Below are 11,339 nucleotides of genomic sequence, written 5' to 3'. Positions count from 1 at the left end.
AGGGGCGTATCCGAGTCCCCCTGTTGGCTGACACACTTGTCAACCTCGAAAATCCTCCTCGCGTGATTGGTCATTTACACTTTCTCCACCAATGATTGGTCTGAGTTGACGTCACTCGAAAGCTACGCCATTGCGTAACTGCAGCGTCTGATGAGCCGGACGGTCTCAGGAAACAGAAGCCACCTTTTTCATATATATATATATATATACATATATATATATATATATATATATATCTTTTTTTTTTCACCATTTAAGACGGGACGACCGCCGCACTCAGACACCAGAGGTGGACAAATGAAGGCAGTTTATTTTTTTTAAATATAATTTGATATTCCCCTTTCTTTCAACATATGAGCCATGTTTTGTTTTTGATATCGGCTGTGTTTACTGTGTAGCTGCATAGAGGTTCCCCCGTTAAGGGTACCAGTTAGCTAAATAACTGGAGCCTCCAGCCTTTTCTGCCTACATTTTTTGGGCAGAAAAGACGTTCTAACTCAATATATTTTCGTTTCCCCTGGGTCGTGGGGCTGGCGCCGAGCCAATAATTGACTCTGGAGCCGGACACGGAGGTAGGTTGAGCCCATGGTATTTGAAAAAGTAGTGGCTATTTTTACACTGTTTGCTAATGGAACCTGGCGCAAATGCAATACGACGAGCATGAGATATAACCTTTTCATTGAATTACTTATCTGTAAAAAAAATAAAATAAAATAGGAGGCACCAGTACCAACAGTGGCGAGTTGCTTATATAGGGTGGGACGAAAGTAGGTATGCACTTTAAAATGTAGGTTTTTTTCCTGAAATGTTTACCTTCCTTCCCTCATTCTACTTGCTTTTTATTCTTGCATCCTTCCTTCCATATTTCCTTTGCTGAATCCTGCTTTCCTTCCTTTGTTCCTCCTACCTTGCTTTCTGACCTCTTTCCTGCCTTCCTTGCCCTCAGACCTACTTTTTCTTGGCATCTTTACCTTCCTGACCTCCCTCTGTCCTTCCCTCAGAATTTCTTTTTATTGCATCGCTCCTTCCTTCCTTTGCTTAAACCTCCTTTTATTCCTTCCTTCCTTTTCTTGACTTCCCGCTATCACACCTATTTTTTATTGATGCATCTTTCCTTCCATCTCTTCCTGCCTTCCTTCTGTCACACTTGTTTTATATTCATGTGTCCTTACATCCTTCCTTCAGTTAAACTTTCTTTCCTACTGACTTACCTTCCCTCCGTACCTCCTGCCTTTCTTCCCTCAGACCTGCTTTTTATTTTATTTTCATTATACTTTTCTTCCTTCATTCTTTCCTTCCTTACTTGATTGTCTTTCCTGCCTTCCTTCTTTCTCTCACACCTCCTTAATAAGTCCTTCCTTCCTATGCTGAAACCTGCTTTTCTGCCTTCCTTCCTTCCCATTTGAATTCTGCCTTGATAAAGCTGATATGCTAAGTCTGCAATGAGCTCTAATAGTTTTGTCCCTCTTATGTACTGTAAGTGCAATAACCAAAACATTAAAAATGCCTCTGATGCAAATTAAAATAATAATAATAGAAACAAATACATATTTTTTGGTCAGTATTTTCATCTAAACAGCCTTATCCATTATTAGTGTGCAACTGTGATTTGGTACCGATTTCTTGCATTGTGTGGGATATTTTTTTTTTTTAATTATTAAAAAGTTATGGTAGGCATTTGCTAACTAACCGGATACATTGATTGCCATTTTTAATGCAGCAAGAATCATGATATCTGTTCTTCATCCTGCTTTTTGTTGTTGTTAGTCATGTATGTCTAGCCCATTCCTCTCCTTAGTGTCATGACTGGACTCTTTCATTCAGGGATGGAAAGTTTCCTGGCAGGTCTCTTTGCAGTCCTTTTAAGGGTGGAGCATGTGCACGAGTCTGTCTCTATGTCTGTACTGCGTATGGTATGGATACTTGACACCAAATGGAATGTAAAACTTCTATGTACAACACATACTATTTTAGAAGAGTTTCTTTAGGTAAAGCTGTGCAACACCCTAGTTTGCCGCTTCTTCTCCACTCATTACAAACTTCCCCATTTACTGATTTTATTTATTTTTTTTTTTTTTTTTTTTGTTTTACTCCAAAGCAAATCAGGAAGTTTCTTGTTTTTGGGAAATTGTTGTGGCCGGGACTAGACAAAACACAGCCTCCTATCTGTGGCCCGCAGAGCCTTTTTATTTATTTTTTTTAAAAATCTTTATGATCTAATCAAGACCACACAAACTTTTCCACTGGCATCCTGTCAAAAGGTTTCGATGATGCGGCGTATGGTACGCGTCCACCCGCTTGCTTTTTTGCCGCATTGTCTGTTCTTGTTACAATGTCACCACTAAGGAACTAACGCCCCGGAACACAACCTATGCTGGTCCACGCATATTTTCCCACAGGAAATAATGGAAGTAGAAATCATTTGTTCCATCATAAAACCTTGTATTACCTATGCAGACAAATCAAATTAAGCTCTAACGTGATACGAATGGTAACCACTGAGTCCACCGTGTTGCCCTGTAAAACCTTAGAGCCCTATTTTCCCCCAAAACTTGACAATGTAGTGTTATGTAGTACATGGCATGACACCTCGTCCCCTTGTGTGTTTCTAACAGGATAGTATGGCCATGACAGGAGGGACTGCAACCGCCCTCCCGATGAGCAACCACACCCGAGAGAGGGTGACCGTGGCCAAGCTGACGCTGGAGAACTTCTACAGCACGCTGCTCACCCAGCACGAGGAGCGCGAGATGAGGCGAGGCCAACCCTCCCATGCCTCCGGTTAACGACACGTTCTTGGCTCTTAACTTGGACGAGTATCAATGCTCCGCAAACAATTACCGCGCGCGACTCTACGCGTGCAAAAATATATCTATTGTTTAAAGCGTCGCGTGTCATGCCGCCAGCCACATGTTCAGGAGTTTGGTTTCAAACAAATGGGAATCGCGTTACCTGGGAGCTGATCTCGTGTGCAAACACCACAGCAAAGAGTTTTTTTTGGTCAAAATCTGAAACTTTTCATTCGCTTCATCCCTCCCTGTTGCCAAAATTTCTTCTAATTTATTCAGCATTTGAAAGGCGTTCAATGAACCACAGCATAATGATGTTGATTGGTATTGTTGGAAAAGCACATTCACATTTTATCTAGTAAAATTATGACTTTATTCTTATCATACTCCCAAGTTTATTCTCTAAAATGTAAATTATTTGTCTTCTAATATTGTCTTTTTCCCCCCCAAATAGAATTCAGACTTAATTCTTGTAAAATTCCATCTTTTCTTACAACTATTCACATGAAAAACAATTGCAACCTTATTAATGTAAAATTAAAAGTCAGTGAAAGTAAGTCTCAGACTTAAACGTGAATTAAAGCTCTCATGTGCTAACATTGAGTTGTTTTTTCTGTTGCTAGGCAGAAGAAGCTGGAGAAAGCCATGGATGATGAGGGTTTACCAGACGAGGAGGTAAAGTTTGCATTTCTTATGCGTTAATGTATGTGTACATATTGGAAGTACTTCTTTAAATATTTACCATCTACACCAAGTAGGAAGTCTTTTTCGCTGTTTATCATTTTCCGATAGCGTATCCTCTTCGTTTGGCAGAAAGTAATGCGACGTTCACAGCATGCTCGCAAGGAGACCGAGTTTTTGAGGTTGAAGAGGACGCGGCTAGGCTTGGATGACTTTGAGTCCCTTAAAGTCATCGGACGTGGTGCTTTTGGAGAGGTACGCTAAAGAATTATTATTATTATTATTGTTTTTTGTATTCTACGGTTACTGTCTTTCATCCGTGTTGATTGTGCTTCTCCCGGCAGGTACGTTTGGTGCAAAAAAAGGACACAGGGCACATTTACGCCATGAAGATTTTACGAAAAGCAGACATGCTGGAGAAAGAGCAGGTAAAGTATTTTAAACTGCTCTTACGTTTGAGTTATGGTTAATTTTCCACTTCTGTGCAGGTTGCTCACATCCGGGCAGAGAGGGACATTCTCGTGGAGGCAGACAGCGCATGGGTGGTGAAGATGTTTTACAGCTTCCAGGACAAGAGGAACCTCTACCTCATCATGGAATTTCTGCCTGGAGGTGTGGACTTAGACTTAGATGATTGAAAATCACAGCAGGACTCACTGAAAGGGGACATATTACAGAAAATTGACTTTTGAATGACTTGGACAAACAACAATTTTCGTAACTCAAAATACTGAAATTATCTTTCTCCATTGAAATGAACGGAAGCACCATTAATCATTAAACTGAGAGTGGTATTAAACGGCTTGAGTCCTCTTTTTTTGAAGAATTCTTCTCTATCTGCCTGATTGCTGCTTCTTGTGACGTTAGTTGGGTTCACGGGCACCATACAGTGCTCATGTCGTTTGAATTTTTCCTCGCAAGTCAGAGCAAAAATCGGCCAAACAACGGCTCGTATCTCGAAAAACCTTGTCAGTCGGGTCACTTGTATCTCAAGGCACCACTGTACTGCGACCTCGTTGCTAGGCGACATGATGACGCTCCTGATGAAGAAGGACACCCTGTCCGAAGAGGCCACCCAGTTCTACATCGCTGAGACGGTCCTGGCCATCGACTCCATCCACCAGCTGGGCTTCATCCACAGAGATATCAAACCGGACAACCTGCTGCTCGACTCCAGGGTGAGGCGAAAGCATGCACATTTCTTCGATATGTGTCATGGAGACTTATCTGAGATCTAACGCAATGTCGTTCCACAAGAATTTTGCACTCATGGATGTCACCTAAATGGTTTTTTTCCTCACAGGGACATGTGAAGCTGTCTGATTTTGGCTTGTGTACTGGACTGAAGAAAGCCCACCGCACAGAATTTTACCGAAACCTGACACACAACCCACCCAGTGACTTTTGTTAGTATCGCACATTTTCTTCGAACGAAATATTGAACATTCATATCAAGGTGGAAGCTATTGTGAATGGCACTTCATGGTCTTTTTTCTTCTTTGTGTTTCTGCAGCCTTTCAAAACATGAACTCCAAGCGGAAAGCAGAAACCTGGAAGAAGAACCGGCGACAGCTGGTGGGGCTCTGAGTTTTTCCTGATATACGCTATATACACACACAACTAGTAATTTGGTAAAGAGGTGTTTTGGAGACCTAACTAACTGGATTTATAGACTTTTGTCTCAATACACTTTACAATTATACACTGTATGTTTGTTTGTTTGAGTGCATGTGGAGACCATGAAAATGAACGAAATGGGCAGTTGAGTATGCTGTCTGATACTAGAGTCCCCCCTGCAGGTCAGAGGTGTCCAAACGTCTTCCTCCAAGGGCTGCATACAGAAATATCCCTGGTACGGTATATCCCTAATTATGTGTTTTCATTCTCTGTGTGCCTTTCAGGCTTATTCCACGGTGGGAACGCCAGACTACATCGCCCCCGAAGTTTTCATACAGACAGGCTACAACAAGCTGTGTGACTGGTGGTCTTTAGGGGTCATCATGTACGAGATGCTGATTGGTAAGCATGGGAAAGATGTGGAGTGTAGCGAGTGTAAACTGACGGGGCTCTTTTCAGGCTATCCGCCGTTTTGCTCTGAGACGCCGCAGGAAACGTACAGGAAAGTGATGAACTGGAAGGAGACCCTTGTGTTTCCCCCCGAAGTCCCGATCTCAGAGAGAGCTAAGGACTTGATACTGCGGTATGTGCTGTATTTCAATTTTAAAATTCAAGTCAAAACAGTAGTACAAGAACAGCTGTAGACTAGAAGTGTGGCAGGTGAATAAAATGCTGTGTGTTGTCATCCAATCAGAAATGTTAAGGAGAGGGCGAAGTCAACCGATTAAATCACGTAACTTAGATTGGACCAAGGACAGCTTGAAATTATGTAAATGCGATAGAAATTGAAATATTTTGCTCCTTCCCAATAGAAAGATCTTTAAAAAGAAAAATGTACTCTAATAAAATGTCTTTTTCTTGGCAGAAAAACGTTGAGAACTCAGGTATGCGTAGACAAATTTTAATTCATATTTCACGTTTACTGAGGCACCATAGAGACAATATTACATGCCAAATACTAGAAAAAGTTGGCTTAGCAAAATAAGGGACCTTAATAGACTATGCTGTATTAACCCCAGTGTGATCATCTTCAGTACATTCTGGCTCAATGACAGCGTCTTTCAACATCCACAGGAATTTCAATATGTAGTTTCTTTGTTATTTTCATAGCAGGGTTTTTCCTGGCTAAAATGTGAGGCGGGCGTGGTACCATTCTGATCATTCGCACGCGTGCGACTGAAGCTCAAACAAACCTTTTCTGTGAAGGATTTCCAAGCGTTTTATTGTTTTTTTTTTTTTTTTTTAAGGTTTTGATTTTCTTAAATCATGTTATACTAAAAGTTCAAATCAAAACTCAGGAACCATGTACGATATTATGTAAAGATGTAATTAAATAACGAGCGTCTTGAATGCATTTGTCTTTTTCTGTTGCTGACTCATTGATAGCAGTTATCTCCCAGTCTTTTAAGGTATCCAGGATGGAGTTTGTGGACAGCTGTTTCACAAGAGCACCAGCAAGTGCAACAATGCAAACCTGGAAAGATTAGGGGGGGGGAAACGTGTTAAAATTCCTGTAAATTATGGCTGAAATCACTGAATTTACAGAAAATGTATCATTGTGTCGGAGCTTTTCGAGCCCGAGGCAGCCACTTCCGAATTTGATATGCAGTTAAAACGCTGTGTAGTTATCAGTTTTCTGTTTTTGTTTCAGGTATTGCACTGATGCTGAGAACAGAGTTGGGGCTGGCAGTGTGGAGGAGATCAAAAGCCATCAGTTTTTTGAGTCCGTCGACTGGGAGCACATCAGGTACTTTTTGATTTTATTTATATATCCCCCCCACACACACACACCACCACCTTTTCTGAATAATAATGGGGCTCCCTCACAGAGAGCGTCCTGCGGCCATCTCCATTGAGATAAAAAGCATCGACGACACCTCCAATTTTGATGAGTTCCCGGAATCAGACATCCTCCAGCCAGGTATGAAACGCTTTCCACATTTGTAATTATAGTGGTGCCTTGCGGTACGACCTAAATTCGTTCCGTGACCAGGCTCGTAACCGAAAACACTCCAATCTCTTATCATCTTTCCCCAGTATAATGAATGGAAGTACCATTAATCTGTTCCAGCCACCCCACAAAAATATAACACAGACGTTCTTTTTTGTGTTTGATAAAAACCTACAGTAATTAGACAATTAAATAGAATGTCAAGAATGTAACAGTTTTTGCCACATTTTTTTGCTTCAATTCAATGGTCATTGTGCTGCTCCTTCTGGTGTGCATGCGTTGGCCACCTGGGGCCAGTATAATACATGCAAACATACGGATTTGCAGGGAGACGGTCAAAACTCCTCCGTAAGCCGCAGTAATATTAGTCATTCTTCGCAGGGGATAAAGAATATATTCCTGTATTGGTATATTACCTGTCTACATATGTGTTTAATATGCGTTGCTTAAAGGGTTATAACACCGTGACACTGACGCTGTTTGTTAGCTTCTGATTGTTACTATTTCTAAGGGCAAAGCGATGTGTTTGTTTTAACAACACGTGTCATTATTTTTTTGTTTTATGTTTAGTTTGACAGTAAACTTTAACATAATTGTTCACAATTTGCCAAACTGCTGTTTCTTGTGAAGTGAATTAAGTTGATTTGACTGCCACAACCCAGCACTCGCATCTCAAATTTTTGCTGGCAAGTCAAAGCAAAAAAATCAGCCAAACGACTCTCGAAAAACTTGGGAAGTCAGGTCACTTGTATTTCAAGACACCATTATACCACAAATTGTAATCTTAAATTCATGCTTTGCTCCTGCTGATGACCTCACTGCTTTCTTTTTTGTTTCGTCTTAGCCAATGCAACTGAACCCGACTTCAAGTCCAAGGATTGGGTGTTCCTCAACTACACTTACAAACGCTTCGAGGGCCTGACTCAAAGAGGCACCATTCCCACATACATGAAGCCAGGGAAGGCCTGACAGGCTCAAACAGGGAGTACAAAAAAAAGACATTCGCGGACGTAACAGGGTCGGGCCCTCGGAGGCCCTCGCTGGTGCTGAAGGCCGAGCCGCCTCTCAGTCTACTTGTAAACCGCCCTTGCGCCACCAAGAATTAAGCTCTGCTCTGCCGCCACTGCAGGAGTTACCACGTTACCTGTGGTCGGTTTACGTGCTATACTGTACATGAGCCATGTGTAGCCCACAGCTCTCAGGCCAGCTCAAGTCAACAAACCATACGTGCAGGCGTCGCCTCAAAAACGACTGCGTGCCAATCACTGCTTTGACACGTTGATAGTTTGAACACTGGTCATTATAAACTAGCTCATATGCAAAACAAGCACTGGCTACTGAACATACGCTGCAGTCGCACTCTGGAAGGTTTCAGCATGATTAGCAATGTTTTGCCCATCCTTGTTGGCTATTGTGCGTTTTCTCTGATGGTGTTCTTCGCTTTAATAGAAGCAAGTCATCCACTTGAGAAAATTAAAAAATAAGCGCCACACCTCAAATACATGATGAGCTCGTCCCAATTTACTCACAAATGTAAAAAAAAACAAAAACAACGAAGAATCTGGGCCTGTTTTCTGGGGGGAACATTATTAATAATAATTGATAATTAATAATAATAATCCTCCATTATTTGCTGAAGAACTGCCAAGAAACTATATTAAAGTGAGGGGAGGACCTTCTATTTAAAAGACTAAAGCCCTGTCACTACAAAGTGGTGCTTTGCCATCAGTAGACAAATATATATATATATATATATATATGCATCAATTGTGGATTTTCGCTGTTTGTGAGGGATTACTGTTTTATTCTGTTTCATGAATGGTAAAAGGTGGATACAAAGGGTTGATTGTAGCTTATGCCATCTAGTGGAAGAACATTTAATTGCGGTCCCTATCACGATATATGTATATATATATATATATATACATACAGTCAAACTTAATTTTTAGACCAATTAAGTGAAAATAGACAATTTCCTACAGCACACCTGATGATCTGCTGTCGCACTCAGGTTGGTAATCAATGCCTGGTACTCTGCAGTTGTGTAACTAATCAACCAAGGCCACTTTTTGAGGAAATAGGCTATTTCTCACACTTGTTGAAAATATCTCAGGTTTTTTTTGTTTTTGTTTTTCTCCTTCAAAATACTACACAATCCAACTAATATGTGGTTGTACAGCAGTTGAAGATTTGGGATTTCAGTTGCGTCCAAGTGTAAAAAGGGTAGACTTTAGGTATTACAGGGTAAATAAAGTACGTTTGAAAAAAACAAGAGTAGCTTTAAGGAACCAGGGATGTCATTCTAGTGAGTAATTCCATAATTTAATTTCCAGGTACAGGTTTAGTTTCACCAAAAAGCAGAACAAATCATGCTGAAATCTTCCTCGTGCTCCATCAGATGACCCCAGAGAGAGTAAGTATCGTGTGTCACTTCCCTTTGACACGTTAATGATCATTCTTAACAATATTTCTGCCCCTTGATTTTTTTTCTTTGAATAAGACGAGGCCTAATCACTTCCTTCTTAGAAGTGCCTTTGCGTATAGCTGGTAAATAATACTGTATCAATGTTATTTGCAATTAATCGATTTTTTTTTTTTTTTTTTTTTTTTTAAGAGAAAAGTCGATTTTAAGAGGGCTGCCAAAAAAAAAGGGAATAGATTTTAGGTCAGCTTCCCAGACAAAACAGCTTATATGAGTTAAAAACAAGCAATAAAGTTGATGAAACAGCAGTTTAGTGAACTCACAGTATTTTTTATGGCATAGATAAGAAAGGAACCTCATAAAATGATGTGCGTCAAAGCAAACAATAGACAAAGAAGACGATACATTCAACTAGACCACATTAACATGGGAAGCGCCTTACTTTTTAATTTCATTTGTCATTTCGACGCCCCATACTATGAAAGAAAAAGCTTACTTTTTTATATTGAATTTACATTTGAATTTACATTTGCTCCAAGTTGCACATCTCTGATTTATTAAAAAAAAAAAAAAAAAAAAGCTACCAAAGATCACATTATTGTGATGTGACCATGAATCAAGATGTAGCTTAAGCTTAATGCACTTAACCTCAAACTACCTTAAAGTATTAATATAATCCTACACATGTCCAAATGCTGTTAAAATTCACTATCTTGTTAAAAAAATGTGCAAGACACAAGAGGTAAACATGCTGAGGTTGTTCCCATTTTCACCACACGATGGTGCCATTGCTGCAGAAGGAATTGAGGCTATCGTCAACTAATTCTGTTGAAATCAAGCAGAAGTTAGACAGTTCAGTAGAAGCAAGGGATATAGATTATGATGTGTATATTTTAGCGTTATTTATTATATGTATGTATCTAAATCAAATCTTTATCCTTGTATTTTTAACCCATTGGAATATAATTATTATGCATTTGAACATACAGTTGCATATTATTTAGGGGACTAATGTGTTCTAAATAACACAAAATAGATCCTAAAAGATGGGATATATATTTTCATGGGACAACACTGAAGAAATAACACTTTGCTACAAAGCAAAATAACTCCGCAAAGCCTTTAATTTCTAAACTGCTGGCAACAAAAGTGCGTACACCCCTCAGTGAAACTGCTTAAATTGGGCCCAATGAGCCACTTTGTCTCATTCGTGTTAATAGGTGTCAGATGTGATTGGGGAGCAGGCGTGTTCAATTTGGTGTTATCACTCTCACATTCTCATGCTTCTCATCCATCCATCCATTTTCTGAGCCGCTTATCCTCACAAGGGTCGCGGGAGTGCTGGGCCCTATACCAGCGATTAACGGGCAGGAGGCAGGGTACACCCTGAACTGGTTGCCACCCAATTGCAGGGCACATATAAACAAACATTTGCACTCACATTCACACCTACGGGTAATTAGAACTGTGAGGCAGACGCTCTAACCAGTCATACACCGTGTCCTACATGCTTCACAATGAAAGTTAATTAAAAAAAAAAAAATAGTGATGTCTCATAATAAAATGGTTCTGAAAATGTGAGGGGAGATACTGTTAGATGAGTTACCATAGTAAGTAAAGGACCAAACAAGTCTTATTTTATGTGTTGGTGGTCACATCATCTGAAAGAAAAAGAAAAAAACTCATCGCAATAAAGAGTCAGGACAATGTTGTTGGATTTATTTATGTGATGATGTGTTTGTATGTTTATTGTAGCCCAGTGAAAAGAGGTCACAGGGGAAATGCTTGTAATATATTCATATGGTAACGTTTTATGTTAATATGACAAAATAAAAAAAATCTTAACTCATTGAGTGTGTTGAGTTTCGAATTTATTGTC

The 11,339-nt window shown here is 40.0% G+C and overlaps 1 protein-coding gene across 1 annotated transcript; it reads left to right on the top strand.

The window, feature by feature from the left end:
* The first annotated feature begins 235 nt into the window (after window positions 1-235).
* Window positions 236-11,310, top strand: LOC133472063 (serine/threonine-protein kinase 38-like). Its single transcript, XM_061762392.1, has 14 exons — window positions 236-572; window positions 2,616-2,755; window positions 3,413-3,464; window positions 3,603-3,725; window positions 3,815-3,898; window positions 3,959-4,082; window positions 4,494-4,648; window positions 4,774-4,876; window positions 4,984-5,045; window positions 5,372-5,489; window positions 5,547-5,670; window positions 6,739-6,834; window positions 6,917-7,008; window positions 7,883-11,310. The coding sequence occupies exons 2-14, from the start codon at window positions 2,622-2,624 to the stop codon at window positions 8,005-8,007; spliced, it is 1,392 nt and encodes a 463-aa protein (XP_061618376.1). The 5' UTR covers window positions 236-572; window positions 2,616-2,621; the 3' UTR covers window positions 8,008-11,310.
* The last annotated feature ends 29 nt before the right edge of the window (window positions 11,311-11,339 follow it).

Source organism: Phyllopteryx taeniolatus, chromosome 22 (genome assembly GCF_024500385.1).
Source record: "Phyllopteryx taeniolatus isolate TA_2022b chromosome 22, UOR_Ptae_1.2, whole genome shotgun sequence".
Taxonomy (NCBI): Eukaryota; Metazoa; Chordata; class Actinopteri; order Syngnathiformes; family Syngnathidae; genus Phyllopteryx; species Phyllopteryx taeniolatus.
The sequence above is the reverse complement of the archived record's forward strand: the minus strand, read 5'-3'. Positions and strand labels throughout refer to the sequence as shown.

Excerpts from the sequence above, each read along its gene's own strand:
- LOC133472063 (XM_061762392.1), top strand. The coding sequence starts at position 2,622 with ATGGCCATGACAGGAGGGACTGCAACCGCCCTCCCGATGAGCAACCAC. Across the intron at positions 3,465-3,602 it reads AGGGTTTACCAGACGAGGAG|AAAGTAATGCGACGTTCACA; the intron begins GTAAAGTTTGCA and ends TTCGTTTGGCAG. Across the intron at positions 5,046-5,371 it reads AGAAGAACCGGCGACAGCTG|GCTTATTCCACGGTGGGAAC; the intron begins GTGGGGCTCTGA and ends TGTGCCTTTCAG.